The 18568-nt window shown below is 37.0% G+C and overlaps 1 protein-coding gene across 1 annotated transcript in view; it reads left to right on the plus strand.

The window, feature by feature from the left end:
* The window catches only part of slow (slowdown), a 665232-nt gene that overhangs the window by 640145 nt on the left and 6519 nt on the right, over positions 1-18568 (plus strand). The window contains exons 6-8 of the mRNA XM_067146546.2: positions 1145-1221; positions 6383-6511; positions 8911-9031. Of these exons, the coding sequence (XP_067002647.2) occupies positions 1145-1221; positions 6383-6511; positions 8911-9031 (327 nt within the window). The remainder of the gene's footprint in view (positions 1-1144; positions 1222-6382; positions 6512-8910; positions 9032-18568) is intronic.

Below are 18568 nucleotides of genomic sequence, written 5' to 3' on the forward strand. Positions count from 1 at the left end.
GCACCCATTATAGTGTGTCGTTGAGAGAGGGTGTAAATCTCATAATTAGATCTTTTCTGCCAGTTCTGAGAGATAGGATCGAACCATGGGCCAAATATTTTTCTATAAACTTTATTCTCATAAATATATCAATATAACAAGTCATTAAATTCAAAATATTTCACTATTTATGATATGTACAGTTCTAAATTATGGTGATAATAACAATGTTAATGTCCTTGTCACATACTGTATCTGAGTTCATTCAAGATTCAGTTTCACACCTCCACATATTAGTTGCAGCAGTTTACACAGAGCATTGTTGAATCGAAATTCATACACAGATCTGTCTCTAAATGTTAATAATCACAATAGCACTCATCACTATTTGGTGAGAAAACTATAGAGGATTTGCTATGTGAGATAGATATACACAAATTGGTCAAACGTTTGAACAGAATCTGTAATAAAACATGGATTCAAATCAGTGACGCTGTCACATTCAGTAAAAGAGGGTTGAAATTGTTCCACTTTAAAAACCAATGTACACTAGTAGGGAAGTTCTTGCCATCTATTGATGTGTTGTCTTCTTATGAGTATTGCATTTGTGGTTAGGAGAGAACCTCTCTTAAATAAGTTGGTATAATTTAACTACTTGTGAATTGTTGATAATTGATTGTGTAATGTGGGATATCCTTTATATCCTGAGCTGGTTGCTTGTGACCTTGTTGAATGAACTTTGTCATAACATATGATACAAAATCTTTGAATGATACAGAAATGATAGCATAAATAAATAAAACTTTATGAAACCTGAGGGAAAACATTATCAAATACGTCAAATATGTGAGATGTGTACAATACAGGAAAACCCATAAAATACGCAAGACTTGGCAAAAATACAAGAGATAGGAGAAAATGTCGGTAAAATGTGGGAGACCCCGTATACCTAATGACTTGTGAACTCATATCATAACATTTTTTACTCATAGTATAATCATCATCAAATGTGGCAGCCATGTCACACTTAAGGATGGTTTCTTGCCTTAGTTCTGTCTACAGGACTTAACGTTTTCAGCAGATCAACACTTGTGTCCAAAAGAGTACAATTTCACAGGATATTATTTTTTCCAACAAATTGATCAATGAATTCTATCTTTTCCAGGCAATATCACTGCAACAGAAACCACTGATTTGGTTGATTTTGAAATAATCTCTCAAAGGCTGATGAGACTAGAACAGGTATGGTGTGCATCTATTGATCCTATAGTAGTAAAAGCATATGTAATTTAATTGATTTTTGATTATCCAACAATAATATTTTTACTGATATGTTTATTTTGCTATGATTTACAGAGCTATTACAGAAAGTACTACAGCTGATAAATTGTTAGTACATAACTAGATTTTACCCATTTGTATAATAAGATCAGCACAGACCAAGTCTTTGAAAAGTCATATGCACATATGCAAATGCATATTGCAAGAATTATTGGTGTTATTGCTTATTCTAAACATAATACCAGTATGATGTTTCAGCATATAATTTTGAAATTAAGGATAATCTCATACAAAATCATTTTTGTCTGTGTTTTGGACATTCTGTAGGAGGTAGTAAAAACATATTATTTACAACTCTTGAGTAATGGCACTTTCTTTAACCACTTGACATACAAGCAGATCGTTTGGATGAAAGAGAGGGGGTGGGACTTCCCTGCATTCTGTTCACCACTCCAGATGGTCAGTCTTGTGAGAAGTATCTTCAGTTAATATGTTACCATTTTTCTTTAGTACGGTAGTCTGCTAGTGTTAACATCTGCAGAAAATCCTTGACTCGCTTGAACTCGTTAAAAGAAAACAATTCTTCATTAGATTCCCCTCCAGGCGAAGCTCAAGAAGATTAAATACCAGTTAAGGAAAGTATTAAATTTGAACTCAGGACTGAAGAAGATTCAGCCAGTTAGTCAGTATTTGAGCGGTAGCATATATTTATTAAAATAGCGGCTGTTAGGCAATAGTGGCTGTTCAACATTTACTGTCAAGTTTGTTCAAAAGACGTTAAATGTGAAAAGAAATTTTAACTTGAACAATATTCATTTAACCTGTTTAGCACATGGATTACATGCACACTTTCCAGCTGTTAATGATTTAATTACAAGTGCTGTAAGATCTGCTTCTGAAAGCATCAGCTCATGTCCGGTTCTATAAAGACTGCCTACCTGAGGTTCCTCTGCCCCATTTACTTGTACTAAAGAGGTGGTTATTTGCCGTTTCATTTTATCAGGAGAATTTCAATCAGGTAAAAGAAGTGGTGACAAAATTTGAAGTCAACATGCTGTGTGTCCATGAAGTAAAAGTGGTGTTTGAAGGTAATACTGTCTATCAATGTGTGAATTTCAGTCAAGCCCATTTTCCTTTACTTTTACTTTCAGAGTTTGGAAACCAACAGTGCACTCCTCCATGACTTGCTTTAACTCGTTCAAAAAACAATTTTTTCACTAAATTCTGCTCCAGGCAAAACTCAACAAGATTAAATACAAGTTAGAGAAAGTGTTAAATGCAAACCCAGAACTGAAAAAGATCCAGTCAGTTAGTCAGTACTTGAATGGTATTAGAGTACGTTTGACAGATGAATGTTCCAAGCTTTTAACACCAGCATCTACATCACACCAGTTGATGTAAAATGATCATTTCAGTCTGTAAACTCATTTTTGTTGGCAATGCATGTAGGTTATCTCCAGAAAACTTCTAGACGTCTAGTTTCCTATTGTGATACTAAATTCTACAGTGAACGATACATGTACACTGAACAGCAAAAAAAAGTGGAACACTTCAATTTCTTAAGTAAAATCTTAATTTATTCTACCAAAATGTTTCAGTTGCCCAATATTAATTTAAATGTTTGAAAAGCTAGATGTTTGGCTATGAAAAATAACAAAACATGTTTTTCAACACCCATTAACTCACAATAATTTTCCTAATATTCTGCAATTCTTGAAATTTTACATTTTTTAAGTTTTCTTTTCAGTTGATATTTTTGTCAATTAATTTGTGGCCAAACAATATAAAGTTAATGTTTGTGCTGCACTTCCTGAGGATACTGGTCGCTAAAAGCGCGTGTTTCCACTCCTAATATCTATGACAACTTGTAAATGCTCAGGCATGTAATTCCACTCCTTTACCAATGATGTTCTCAATTATGCCAAGGTGTTGTTATCATGTTGTCTGATGTTCCTTCCAAGTGTATCCCATACATGTTCAATGGGATTTATGTCAGCACGACATGCTAGCCAGTCCAGGGTTCAAATCCCAACTTCCTGCAGGTACCACACAACACAGCAAGGAGTATGGGGGCAGACGGTATCGTGCATCATCATAAAATTCTGGTCAATGATAGGTGCAAAGGGCACATGGTCCACCAGGATCTCATCGATGTATCTTTGGATACTGAGGGTCCCATGTTTTGATGCCACCCCACGTTATCACCAAGCTTTCTCCAAATGGAGTCCTCAAGCAGAAAGCAGCGGCACTGAACGTCTCTCCAGACCTTCTCCACACTCTTGGACCTGAGATTAGGGAAACTCTCATCACTGAAGACAACAGGAAGTTGGGATACAAACCCATTCAAACTAATGTTATTCCATGCCATCTCTCTACTAACAGCTCACAAAATACTACTTAGTCAAGAAGCTTTTCCCCTCACCACCAAATCTTCCCAGCCCGAAGTTTACATCTTTGTAAAAGTAAATTTATATCTTCATCCCGAGCTAGCGCAGTCCTATTCAGGCCCTCCCCATTTGAGGTAAGCCACATGTAAACACCATCCCTCCTGTCAATCTTAAAATCCTTCCAGAAGGGTGTAAGAAACATATGTAGGACAGACAGGACAGACTACTGGGCTGTGAATGACATCAACGTTACCTGACGATCATTCAGGCTGACTTATTCTCACATCTAGTTTAGTTCTAAGGAGTGTTGTGGTGAACCTCGCCTGCCCACATTTTATCAGCACTTCATTTTGTCCCTTCTAGTCGGAGGTTATCTATCCTCGTCCATATTTTGACATCTCTAGGACAATAGCTTCACTTTATTCTCATTGCTTCCTAAGAGAGATTGTCTACACAGAAAATAGCTGATACTAGAAATGTCATGCCCACGAATGAAGCCAGTGGACCTAGATGTGATCTTCATGCAGAGGACTGCATCAGGAGTAATTGCCAAATTGCATTAGTGGTAGGAGTGTCAAAATGGACGTCCTATGAACATTAGAGGAAGACTGGCAACATCCATACCATCTTGCAGCATGTTCAGCACCTATTGGAGAGAGAAGTTATGTACCAAACATGGGCTTCTGTGAGTGGGTCCATCATCAAACCAAAGCCTTCATGAATTATATTTTGTTCACAGACAAGGCGTCGTTTATAGGGAGTGACAACTTCAATTTTCACAACACGCATGTGTGGTCAAAGAACAATACCCATGCTATGAGATGTACTGTCACAAAACTTGGTAATGCTTTAGTGCTAGTCATTCTTTTAGAAAGAGGATGTGCATGTTGTTATTGTTTTCGTTGACAGCAGACGCTCAACCTTACAGATACATCAGCAAGCCACAACAGGTTTAAACACTTGCCACATACCCCGGCAGCCTCATCAGTAGCTACTGCCAGCCACTGCATTGCAATTCTTGTAATTCCTAAAACATAAATTTCCTTGAGAATGGTGCAAGCTAAGGACCTAAAATTTGTGACATGATCCTCTCACACCAAGATCTATTATTTGTGTTAATTTGGTGCATCAATTACCTTCCACCATGCATAGTATATTATTAGACAGATTTAAGAAGAACAAAAAGGAAATAAACTTCCTTCAGTATTCCAGTATTTTCACTTCCAACTCAGTAATATAAAGGTATCAAATGCTTCATTATCAGTACCACATATCAGAAGTTGTCTATCAAGGTAGTTCATTCTTAAATCACATTACAGTTTCATTTGAGTTTCCTAGGTCGGTCATCAGGAGCATTCCTATTATTTAAAAGAAAATTTGGGGATGTTATTGACCAAAGGGCAGCGAGGGAAGGTCAGAGAATACTTATGGGAATGCCCTTATTTGAATACAACCAAGACAAGGAATGTATCTTCTCAATAGGATTTTAATCGACCTATTTTTCAGTGTACCATAATTTATAACACAAGCCATTTAACTCATCTCATTGTTGAAAATATGTACTCTGAAACTTCTCTTGTAATTTATACAATAAAGATATGTTCTGATTTCTTATTTTGCCCTCCTCGTGGCCACGATTGTTAAATCATCGAGTCTTTATGGTGCAAACATTCTCTATCACATTGTTGGCCATCAGGGTGAGAGAGGGGGTGGCATACATTCCTAAGCACTAAACTGTGTGCCAAGAGCCTGGGTTTAATTTCAAACCTCCCTGCATGGAGTGTGGGCATATGACACTGTTGATGGTGATTTGTCCATCAGATGGAGACGTTAAGCCTTGATCAGACCCCTTTGTGTTATTTGACAGGAGTAGGCTATGCACCAGCACCAGGTTTCACCCCTCTCTACCTCATTATCATCATCAAACACCATACAACACACAACTGGACATAGAAACATACTATCCATGAAACTTTTAGTAACACTTCGTTTCACAGAGTGAGGGGCAAGGAGGGAGCTTCAAAGGTTCCAGTAATACTGCCAACTGAATGGAACTGAAATATTAATAGAATCTATAGTACTCTATTATTGATAAGAAATTTCCAAACCTTTATTATCTAAAGCACACAACTGCATCACACACATAAGCATTTCTTGTGACTTTTTCTTTATTTTATTTTTTCTTTTCTCTATTCTAAGGTGATCCTGTGATCTACTTGGATTTTTCTCAGCCATTGAAATTGGTTAAAGTTCAGTTTACATCTATATTTCTTTGCTTCACGGTGTAAATAACAATAGTATTTTTCAAAGTTTTGCAATTACACCACCAGATGTCTCATGGTGATGCATAATAAATTCATTTTTGGTGTCATAGATTGCCAATCCCTATCTCGAAGATAACTTGAGGTCTATCGATTCAGCACTAGGGAGCCAAACTGTCACTAAAAGTTTCGCAGATAGTAAACTCATAATGATCTCGCCTCTGAGGTAAGGGCTAACTCCATGACCAAAGAGGTACACACAAATAAATTAATATCTCAATCCACCCATCATCATAGCCATTGGATTGTATCCAAGTGCCTGGGCACTTATCTTTCTTATCTTCCATTTTAAAGGTTATTGTCTCAAATGTCTGACAGAAACTCAATAGTTGTCATCTTCTCACTTCATCTCCAACAAAGCATGTGTAATTTTACAAAAAAAATGTGTAATTGTCATTTATGATCTTATTGTAGGAAATAAACAATACCAGAAACCCACCACCTGCAAATCCACAGACAGAAGAGTCAATACGAGATCTCGGCAGGAAGATAGAGATGATCTTCAGCAGCATCAATGTACTTAAGGATCAAATAGATCACGTTGTGAGTATTATATAAGGTTATTCACTCAACAGAGAAGATTTTAAAATAATTTCTGATTCCAAAGTTACATTTGAACAATGCAATATTAATATATTAGTCTACAGAAGAATCTGGAAGTGCCCACCAATATTGCTCCAACACACATTCACCTGATGTTTCACACTAGCAAATATGCAGAGTAGTTAGAAAGTCGGTCATTTCCATGGAAACTATGATTTTTCTTAATCGTATGATAGGCCCAAGCTTCTTCATATGCAGTGATTTCAAGATCTCTCGATGTTGGTATAGTATTTTTAAAGAACTGGGTCATTGCTTTCAAAGAAATTGCACTTATTTCAGCAAATTTAGGATGTGCAGATGCTAAATGTATTGTTATGCTGCTAGCACCACCATGTGCAACACTGAAGATTCTCCTACATGTTTTACATGAGACATCACAGTCTATATTTGTCTTTTTGATAAATGGATATTTTTCATGCAAGTCACAGTTGATAGAGATTAGATTACTGTAGCTTACTGACCAGACTGATGTTAACAGAAGTCGTAAACAAAACCAAAGAATTTACGATGTGTAAATGTGCAGAAGAGTTTCAGACCTGACTTTGAAAAAAAAAATTAGTATTTATAACCAAAGACCATGTATATAACATGATTAGTTGGGCAGCGTTTGTACAGACTAGTGGTGTATGTACAAAACATGTCTCACTCTTTTGCAGTGAACAGCTGTGCAGTCAATTTTCGTAGGGCAAAAATGTTCTCAAATTTCCCACCAAGCTGCACTTGTTTCAAGGGCAAAACAATTAAATGGTTACCTTACATCAAGTCATTTGAAATGACTACAAAGTAGACATGTCCAATAAGTGATGAACTGAACTTAACTAACTGAAACAAGTCCATTTTCGTATTAATTGCAATGTTTTATTTTGTAAATGAAAATATTATTTAAAACTTTTTTCATTAAAACATCATGCATAGAGTATGTCTTTTTTATTTTTAATATTAAATAACACAAATATGTAAATGAATTTTTTATTATTTATAATTAGGGCTTAGAAGCTGAAGACCTATAAATCGGCTAAAAGAGACCTAAAAATATCAAGAAAAGGACCTAAAAACTGGCAAAAAGGATATAAATATGCAATCAAAATTCATTCATGATTTTGGTTTTAATGAAGGAGTATAATGTTTAAAAATGCAATATTCTGGTGGTATACAACATACAGTGCAAACATATATGAGTGAAATACTTATTCCTTCAGACATTATATATATTTCAGATTAACATAATTTAAAAAAGGAATTCCATGTTTGTTAAAAAAAATACTTACAAAATTTATAATGAAATATTTTTTCCACGTAGAATGAATTCAGCAAACCTGCAATGAACATCCTGGAGAAAGAAATTGAAATTAGTATAACTGGAATCATATTTGGCTTAACCACACTAGCGTTACAGAAACTGGAATTCAGAAGCCTATCATCAATTGGCAATATCAAAATAGTCATCTCCAGGTTCTTAGGTGTAAAGGATTGTCAGACAGTGTGCTGTGAAACATCAAGAAACATCCCTCTACATCAGTGGGTGTTAAGAGTTCATACATGAAGCATACTTCTTTACAAAAACACTCACTTCAAAATTTTCTTTCAATATTTCACTTATCTTGCACATAATTTGATACCCCTGTTTTCTTCAATCATTTCATTTCATCTTCTCTCTTATCACATATGGTTTAAATATATGTATTTACTCATTTGTAAAAAATGTTTAAGAGGTAATGGATGATTCAAATTGAGAATGGGCAGTATACATGCAGTCAAAAGAATGTGAAGTTGAAATAAAAAGCCGTTAAGACCTTAAAAAGGCTTAAAAAGGACCAATAAGCAAAAAAAAGAAATGCCAAAAAAGGCAAAAAGGACAAATAAACCTCAACATTTTCTGGCCTGCAATGACCCACAATAAACATATATTATTTTGGGTCTCGTCTTTGGACACCCGAGAAAAAAATGATTTTTCCTCAACTTTCGAGCCCTATTTATAATACAGAACTTTATTATCTGACTGTACTCACTCTCTTTACAGGAATTTTTACTCATTCCAAGTATCAACTGATGTTATTGTTTCATTAATATTATATAACTACCATATTTATGATGTGTTGATAAATTAGTACTACTATTTCTATTTTATTCTAATAAACTACACTACACTGCAAAGGTAATAAACAATTATTATTTTCCCTAACAGTGCTTAAAATGCACAAATAGATAAACAAAACATGTGTCTAAGTTATAAGTTGAATGTTATGTGAATTAAAATTTGATATACTGGAGTTTATTCCACTGTGATCTTTTCTGTTCTAGAGTTTCTTTCTTATTAACTCAGTCTCAATATGTTACAGAGAAGAAAACAGGAGGAAACAAATGAAGTTATTGGAATGTTCCAATCCTATCGAACTTCTATAGAGCGCATAAATCCATTATGCACCCAAGTGTCAAATATAGAGCATAAGATGCAATCATGTAAGTATTACCTATGAACAAAGATGCTGAGTTCTGATAATATACAATTGGATGTCTATTCCTGCAAATTTGTAGTGTGCCAAAAAGACAGCCTTATCATTCCAGGGACTAAAATCAGGCTAATATGCAGAAATAAAAGAACTATTCAAATATTGTTGCTGTGTTAACCTATGGCTTTATTGTGTAGTAATTCCAATACAAAATTGGTATCTCTAGACAACAGGGTACACAAATAACATTAATAAAGCACAGATGTATTAGGGAACAGACTTTTGTTTCTGGCTGTCCAGTATACCACTTGTTTTTGTTGGGTTGGGTTGAGCCCTGCGCACTGAAGTAGGTGTTTTGAGTCCATCACTGATGTAATGTGAAGTAATCAAATGTGTAACTGGATTAAAAATAATGGCTATTCAGTTTCACACAAAATGCTACAGTTAAAGGTGCTGGAGATTGCAAAGGAAAGCAGTAATCTTGCAGTTTCAAGCAAGCAGAGGGTGGCTGTGTAGATTCACAAAGCGAAACAACTTTCTGAAGGAAGACATCTCTCCGCCAGCAATTGCCAAAAGAGCGGTCAAATTCTATCAGTATATCATATGAAAACTGTGTGAGTCCAACTATCTGCTTCTCAAAATAGGGAACGCAGATCAAATGCTGATTTTCTTTGATATGCCGAGGAACACCACGATCAACAAAAAATGTTGTGCCCAGTGAATTGATCTGATGTGAACAACAGGTGCAGGGAAACTTTGTTGCACAGTTGTGTTGGCCATCACTGCAGATGGACAAAAACTTCCTCTGTACATGATATTTAAAAGGAAAACCATTTTAAAAGGGAAGTTTCCTACTGGGCTACATGTTCATGCACAAGATAAAGGATGGATGGAGTCCAACCTAATGAAAGAGTGGATGCATGTTGTATGGGGGAGATATTCAGGCCATCTTTTTAATCATAATAAGCCTCTCCTGGTTTTGGACAGGACATTAAACAAGAAATGTTGAAGATGAAGTCTGATGGTTTAACATCAGTTCTGCAGCCATTTGATGTGAGTAATGATATGCTGTTTAAGAACCAAGTGCAGGGGATTTATGCAGTATGGATTGCTGCACAACATTATGTTACTGCCAGCCACAAAAATCAAAGAGGCCTGCCCTCGAATTGATCTGTGAATGGATTGTCCTGGCATGGGAGCTCATTTCATACGAGTTACAAGAAAATGAGAATTGCAAACAAAATGAATGGCACAGATGATGACAGTACCTAGGAGAGGAATTACAACAGTGATGAACATGCTTTGGATAATTATGCATTTAAAAATGACAAATGTGCACCGAGAAAACACAAATCTGATAGCAATTAGCAATAAATTTCCATTATAAAAATAAATGTTACACTTTAAATGCCAAAATAAAATACATTACATACCGTGCTACAATAAAATGCTCCATTTTCTCAATGAAATTCATGAGTCTTGATTGCACTTAATCATAGCATGTTGCAACAGGTCATTCAAACACGAACTTGCACCCGTTTTCACTTAAGATGGTTTTGTATTCATCACATGCAATAACTGGAGCATACTCTAATGAAATCAGAGACTTCCAGTATCAATGCACCGTCAATTTTTTTATTTGCATTGGAGAACACCAGAAATGTTTTTAAGTTTGTGGACACAGGAGATTTTTTAACACTACACTGCATTTTTACTGAGAAAACTTGATTTGTTAGATTCATTAGGAATCATTCAGCTGTTTCAACAATTCCAGTACTAACGTGAAGAGAAAGTCCTTTTTATTGCAATTTCGTGGTGGCCAAAGGTATGCACATCAAATTGGAAAGAATATAAGTTGCCCCTGAACACCATCTTTGCTGAATACTTCTTGTGCTTCTGTAATAGAAGCAGCAGCTTCAACATCAAGGAATTCAACTACCTCTTTTACTACTTCAAAATAATTGGCACAATAAGCAACAGCTTTAAGCCACTTTCCCCATCTCATATGAATTGGTGAAGGCGGAAAAAGCACATTACCAACTGAATCCAAAAACGTATTCCTGTGATGTGGGGTCTTCAGAAATACTCTTTTCACTGTAGAGATCAAAATGTTTTCTTCAGGAAAGGAAGCCCAAACTGCTTCAGTCCACATTCTACAGACATGATGTGTACTTTCCATGGCTTTGCAAATGAAAGGTGCAGCATCAGTACAGACCATGAGAATATGATCATAAAGAATGTGCAATGGCCACAAAAGCTAAGTGCATCATTGAAAAAAGGCAGCAACTGTTGTGTGACTCACCTTACTGTTAGGTAACACATCAATAGTTAGCAGACAAGATCAATCAATCAGTCACTACTAATCTGCATTTAGGGCAGTTGCCCAGGTGGCAGATTCCCTATCTGTTGTTTTCCTAGCCTATTCTTAAATGATTTCAAAGAAATTCCCCCACCTGGCTATCACCAAATATAAGAATGTTCAACACTTTCGCCGGTGTACTGTGTGGGATTTTAGGCCTAACTTTGCCGCTTCTCGTACTGGATTTTGCGCTATACGTTTGACTGCTTCCCATACGGATACCGTGCGTATCGCTTACTTCCCTCAGGGCTGAGAATCTATTTTTGGTGTCAATTACAAAGTTGTCCTTATTTAACTGTACACTTTTCCTCCTAGAATCTGAAGCAACTTGACACCACGTGCTAGAATTCACGGAGCCACCTGCGTTCTGAGTGTTTACTGGTACCAGTACTTTCGATTCCAGTAAACGTACCTCTTCCTTTAAAATCTCATCCTCCGCTTTTAATGCAATGCATGCCAAACTGACTGGCCTGCGATTTTCAGCTTTGTGTCTATCACGCTTTCCTTTATACACAGAGGTTGCTATAGTAACTCTCCATTCATTTGGTATAGCTCTTTCATGCAAACAATAATCAAATAAGTACTTCAGATATGGTACTATACCCATACCTATTGTTTTTAGTGTATCCCCAGAAATCTCATTAATTCCAGCTGCTTTTCTAGTTTTCAACTTTTGTATCTTATTGTAAATGTCACTGTTATAGTAGGTAAATTTTAATACATTTTCAGCATTAGTCACCTCCTCTATCTGCCTCTATCTACCTCCAACAATCTGTCTTTTGAAGATCCTTACATACACACTCCCCTTGTTCATTAATGATTCCTGGAAAGTCTTTCTTGGAACCTGTTTCTGCCTTAAAGCACCTATACATACCCTTCCATTTTTCACTAAAATAGTCCTACTTTTAAGACCTTCCTTTCTATCACATTTATTTTTAACTATGATAAGAAAAGCTTCGTGATCACTAATGCTGTCTGTTACCTCAGTTTCTCTGTAGAACTCATATGGTTTTACTAGCACCACATCTGAAATATTCTTCCCTCTAGTTGGTTCCATCACATCCTGAAACTGCTGTCCTCCCTATAATAACTTATTTACCATATGCTGGTCATGCTTCCTGTCATTCACATTACCTTCCCAATTGACATTTGTTAAATTCAGATCTCCCGCTACAATCACATTCCTTTCCATGTCGCTTCCCACATAGCTGATTATATTATCGAATAATTCTGCATCAGCATCAGTGCCACCCTTTCCCAGTCTGTACACTCCAAAGACATCAAGTTGTCTATTATCTTTAGAAATGAACCTTACACCTAGAATTTCATGCTTGTCATCTTTAACTTTTTTGCAGCTTACAAATTCTTCTTTCATCAGAATGGATACTCCCCCTCCTATCATTCCTATCCTATCTCTACGATGCACAATCCAGTTTGAAACTTTTGCACACTCCAGTTCCATGAGAAAATTTCTGCATCCATTATATCATTTTGCAGCCATAATTCAACTCCTATTACAATATCTGATAAATATATATCTATTAAATTACTTAATTCTATTCCTTTCTTTACAATAATCCCACAGTTCAACACTAACAATTTTATGTCATGCCTACTTGACTTCCAGATTCCTGTACCCTTATCACCGCTCTCCTAAAATTCCAAACATGAAGTTAATATTACAGATCTATGATCCACGTCTATTGTTTTGTGTAACATGACCCCAATATATTTTCCATCAGCCTTTTCCATCAGTTTACTTAACACCACTTTATAAAGCTCAGGAATGTAATACTCGCTAACTGTTTATTTATCTGGGACTGGTGGTTTTTTATACTCTTCAGGCTCCTACTTTATAAGAGATGTGCACTTGTGTTCAGCTAGAGCTCTCAGTGATATACCAGCCTTTATAAATAATAACTTAAATCTTGTGTATCATAGCTATTGGAACTTATTTCTGCAACATTTTAAAATATAACAATTTACCAGTAAATAAGTCATACTTTTGGGTCCTTATAGATACTAAGTTAAATTACTGTATAGTATTCCCTCCTCCCAGTTCTTGAGAGGTTAAAAAAGGAGGAAAATTATATGAGTAAATAGTCTTTTAAGGTAGTCAAAGAAACTGCAGCACTCATTTTTTATTCTTAAATATTGACTTTATTTCTCTCTCCCTCTCTCTCCTTAACCACACTAAATAAGCTAAAAGCACAGTTGTTTATAAGAATAATACTATAAAATGAGATATCATACACTCATTTCCAAGAGAATCAGTCCAGAAACAGAGCTGCTTCCTGCAAATGTCAAACTTTATTCATGATTATCTCTGATTAGTTAAGTAGGTTTCAAACAATCATTCAATCACCACTGATCTCTTTTAGGGCTGTTGCCCAAGTAGCACATTCCCTATCATTTGTTTCTAGTCTTAAATAATTTCAAAGAAGTTTGAAATTTATTGAATATTTTCCTCAGTAAATTATTCCAAACCTTAACTCCTCCTATAAACAAATATTTGCCCCCAATCTGTCCTCTTGAATTTCAACTTTATCTTCATACTGTCCTCTTTCCCAATTTTAAAAGAACCACTTAACCTTATTCATCTACTAATGTCTTTCTACGTCATCTCTCCACTGAAAGCTTGGTACATACCACTTAGTCAGCAGCTTGTCTTCTTACTCATAAGTATTCCCAAACCAAAGTTCGCAACATTTTCATAACGCCACTCTTTTGTTGAAAATCATCCAGAACAATTTATGCTGCTTTTCTTTCAATTTTCTTCCATTTGTCCAATCAACTAATTCTAAATAATGATGGTCCCATACACTGGAATTGTACTCTAATTGTGGTCTTATCAGTAATTTATATGCCATCTCCTGTGCATCTTTACTACAACCCCTAAATACCCTCATAATGATATAAAGAGATTTACATTACAACATCGTTAATGTGATTATCCCATTGAAGATCTTTCCTTGCATTAACATCTAGGTACTTACAGTGATCCCCATGAAGTACTTTCACATCATCAACACAGTACAGTGGAACCTTGATTATCCGTTGCCGAAACCTACGTTTCCTCATATTATTCATTCATATTACTGGTATGTGGCCCTGCAAGCATCCTAATTAAATAATGTTGTAAAAATCCTGCATTGTCCATTCCTCAAAGAAATGATTTCCCAGATGAACTGTCCAGAAATTTCAGTCCCGTAAATGCAAAATCCTCAATTAAGCATCTTTCAAGAAACAGTATTTCACAAAAGGACAATTATGGCATACCAATGAATCTTGGTATTAATGTTCTGTCATTGCAATAACTAGAGCAAGTACCTACTGTACTGGAAAAGCAATCAGCAGTGAACTTGCATAAGGGGCCATCTTAGCTATGCATTTTGAGTGGTATTGTTTAGGGAATCCTCAGAGATCATAAAGCAGAGAGTGGCCACAACAATTGGAAGGAGACAGAGCACATTTCAATAGCTCTACTTGAAGATGGAATGAATTTCATCAAATTTTCATACCTACTTTAAAACATTTACATGATGTCCAGGGTTAGATGTTTTTCTTTTAACATTTTTTTCAATTGTATTTCTGAACAGGTTTTTAGCACTTCCCTCAAGGCACTGTATAGTCACTGGGCTTTCAGACAGGAATCAAAATTGTTCCTTCTTAACACGAATCTAGTATTTTAATATTATCATATACAGTTATGTTATCAAGACTAGAACAGATGTTGCATCTTACATAAAGCCATGAGAGATCTTGGGATTGCCTATTACTATTTTGGTCCTAATATAAGACGGAGAATTTTATGTTTACATTTTTGTGTTAAAATGTCATAAACACAGCAGTTTTTTTATTTGTGCAATGACACTTAAAAAGTTTGTATCATTTCTCACTTGTGCCGACTTGTGCAGTGAGTGTGTTTTCCAGCTGAACTCAAGGTCATGAATAACTGAAATTTCTGGAGTTTTGATGATGTTTTTTTCTCTTTGCGATATGCTTGTGAATAGTGACGGAGGTCGACAAAGGATTTTTAAAAAATCTGTAATACCTAAAGAATATGGAATTCCTGTGTCCATGCTTCCAATATTAAAAAAAAAAAAAAAATTAATTCCTGAGAGCTGAGAAGCTCAAGAAATGCAGGGTGTAAATACTGCAAAGCGTAATTGTAAAGCGAATATGCATTCGAGGAACTAACCACTCTGATTTGGAAGTGGAATCGATCTGAGTGGTTTTTGGCATGTTTGAGCGAACAACATCCCCGTTGATGGCAAGGTTATTAAGGGAAATGCGAATGAACTGGAGTTAATAATGGGACTGGAGTTCCAGTGTTCAAACGGGTGGCTTCAGCGTTTTAAGGAACACCACAATATCACGTAATGTGCAGAGAAACAGAATCCGCAAACACTGGTGATGCCGTCAGTTGGCGAAAAAGCATGGCTCAAATAATCAATTAGTATGCACCGAACAATTTTGTCAATGCCAAGCCCAAACAGACTTATGGTGTTAAAACTCACTCACTCACTCTCCTGGGGCTACAGCCCATGAAGGACCCTTGCCTCTTCAATAGCTTTCGCCCACACCTTTCGGTCCAGAGCTCTACTTCTCTAGCCCTGGATCCCTATCGACTCCAAATCTCTCGAGACGTTGTCTAGCCATCTTGTCCTTAGTCTCCCCCGTCTTTGTTGGCTGCCAGGATTTTGGTCAAGGATCATCTTCATTTCCCGGTCCTGGTCCATCCTTACAATGTGTCCAAGATACCAGTCTCCTCTTTTTGGCCTCTTATGATGTTAAAGGAGAGAAGTATCATGGCCATCTGGATGGCCAAGCAGGCATCAATTTTTGGTATTGAGACAAAGTCTCTCATAGTGCATTGGCACTGCCGGTGGCTCCAAGTAGCCTACGCAGTGGCCTCCACGGAATGCACTAGCCATGCGTCTTGGTAGGTGAGCTAGGTACCAACTGATGAGCCCAACCTAGCACACGGGGGTGAAATGCTGGCAACCAGGAATGAGTTAGCTGGAAAATTTATATGTCCAATACTTACTACTTACTCCTGGACGCTACAGCCCGTGGAGGGCCTTGGTCTCTCAAACTATCGTAGTCCACTCCTCTCGGTCGATCGCCTTGCTTCTCCATCTTCTTATACCCATCTTCCTGAGGTCTTCCTCCACATCATCCAGCCATCTCTTTCTTGGTCTTCCTTTCAGTCGTCTCCCACCTGGTTTACCCTGATATACTTTCTTAACTGCTCTCTCTTCAGGCATCCGTTCCACATGTCCTAGCCATCTCAGTCTACTACCCTTGATATCCGTCACAATATCTGGTTCCCCATATAATATCTTATTTTCCTTAATATCTTTTGTTCCCATCTCCGGAGGAGTTCTTCATCTGTGCCAGTAAGAGTCCATGTCTCTGATCCATAAGTCATCACTGGTTTAACTACGGTTCTATACACTTTAATCTTCAAATTTCTACTAAGTGTTCTTGTTCTAAAAACCTTGACTAATGAAAACTAGTTTCGGTTGCCTGCTGCTATTCTTGCTTTTATCTCCTCTCTTATATCATTGTCTGAAGTAACCAGTGATCTGAGATACCTGAAACTCCTACATTTTCCATAGTTTTTCCCATTCAGTTGTATTGTGGGTTCTCCTGTCATTTCCGTAGACCGAGATACGAACATATACTTTGTCTTCTCCTGATTCACCTGAAGACCTATTTCTATAGCTGCTCTTTCCGACCTCCCCAGGCCTTCCTCTAATTCTTGAAATCTTCATGCCATCAGATTTATGTCATCTGCATAGGCTAGATTCTGGCTCAAATGGTTGAGCAGGGTTCCTCCTGGGTTACTAATTACTGCTTTGTGGTGGTGGTGGTGGTGGTGGTGGTGGTGGTGGTGGTGGTGGTGGTGGTGGTGGTGGTGGTGGTGTTTATTGTTTTTAGAGGAAGTTCAACTAGGCAACCATCCTCTATGTAACACCAGTCAGAGAGAAAAAATGGAAGGGGTCCGACACTTTGAAAAATGAAGGTATCAGCCAAAGGAAGACAAGGGCCACGAAGGGCGTAAAAATGAAAGACTCCCTAGCCCTTGCAAACCTAATAGCATCGGGATCAGAAAAGAACAAGAGTTGACCAAGGGAGGTCGGATAGGATAGTTGAAAGTGAGGAGCCTGACACAAGTAACTGGAAGAAATGCCAGGACTCAGCTGAGGGCCCCGTGGTCGCCAACTCACGCTCCAAAGTTCAGAGCCCCTGAGGCCCCTTTTAGTAGTCTCATACGACAGGCAGTGGATACCGTGGGTGTTATTCTACCGCCCTCACCCACAGGGGATTATTACTGCTTTCCTCATGACATTTTCCAGGGCTATGTTGAACAGTAGTGTTGACATTACGTTCCCTTACCTTAGACCCTGTACTATTGCAAACTCTTTAGTTATATTTCCTCCAACTTTAACCACACCTCTTGTATCCTTCAAAGTCATTTTGATAATTCTGATAATCTTCACTGGGATTCCAAAGTCTTTCATCACTTCGTACAGCTTTCCCCTTATTATACAATCATATGCCTGTTTAAAATCCACAAATAATTGGTGGATATCTACGTTGTATTCATAACATTTCTCCATTAACTGACGTACCACAAATATTTGGTCCGTCGTGGATATATTTGGTCTAAAACCGCATTGATAATCCCCTATTATTTCTTCTGTAAGTGGTGCTACTCTCCCAGCCAGTATCTTGGTGAACACTTTATAGACCATACTCAATAGTGCTATCCCTCTATAGTTGTTACAACACGTTTTGTCATTCTTTTTATGTATAGGGCAGATTATTGCAAGATTCCACTGTTTATGCATCTTCTCTTGTTCCCAAATCTCACAGATTAGCTGATGTAAGTGATTTGTGATTTGGTCTCCTCCATTCTTAAGCATTTCAGCAGTAATATTGTCAATCCCGGGGGCTTTATTGTTCTTTAAGGCTTTTATGGCCTTATACACTTCCTCCCTAGTTGGTGATGCTACGATTGTTTCTTTCCTCGACTCTGAAGGTTCCTCCCTTTCATCTTCTCCCCACCACCAGTCTTGGTTTTCATGTTCTTCATTGGGATTAAGTAATTCCATAAAGTATTCAGCCCATCTATCCAATATTTCTTTTGTTCCTCCAATCAGATTTCCTTGTTTATCC

This window comes from Anabrus simplex, chromosome 4 (assembly GCF_040414725.1).
Source record: "Anabrus simplex isolate iqAnaSimp1 chromosome 4, ASM4041472v1, whole genome shotgun sequence".
In the NCBI taxonomy this organism is placed as follows: Eukaryota; Metazoa; Arthropoda; class Insecta; order Orthoptera; family Tettigoniidae; genus Anabrus; species Anabrus simplex.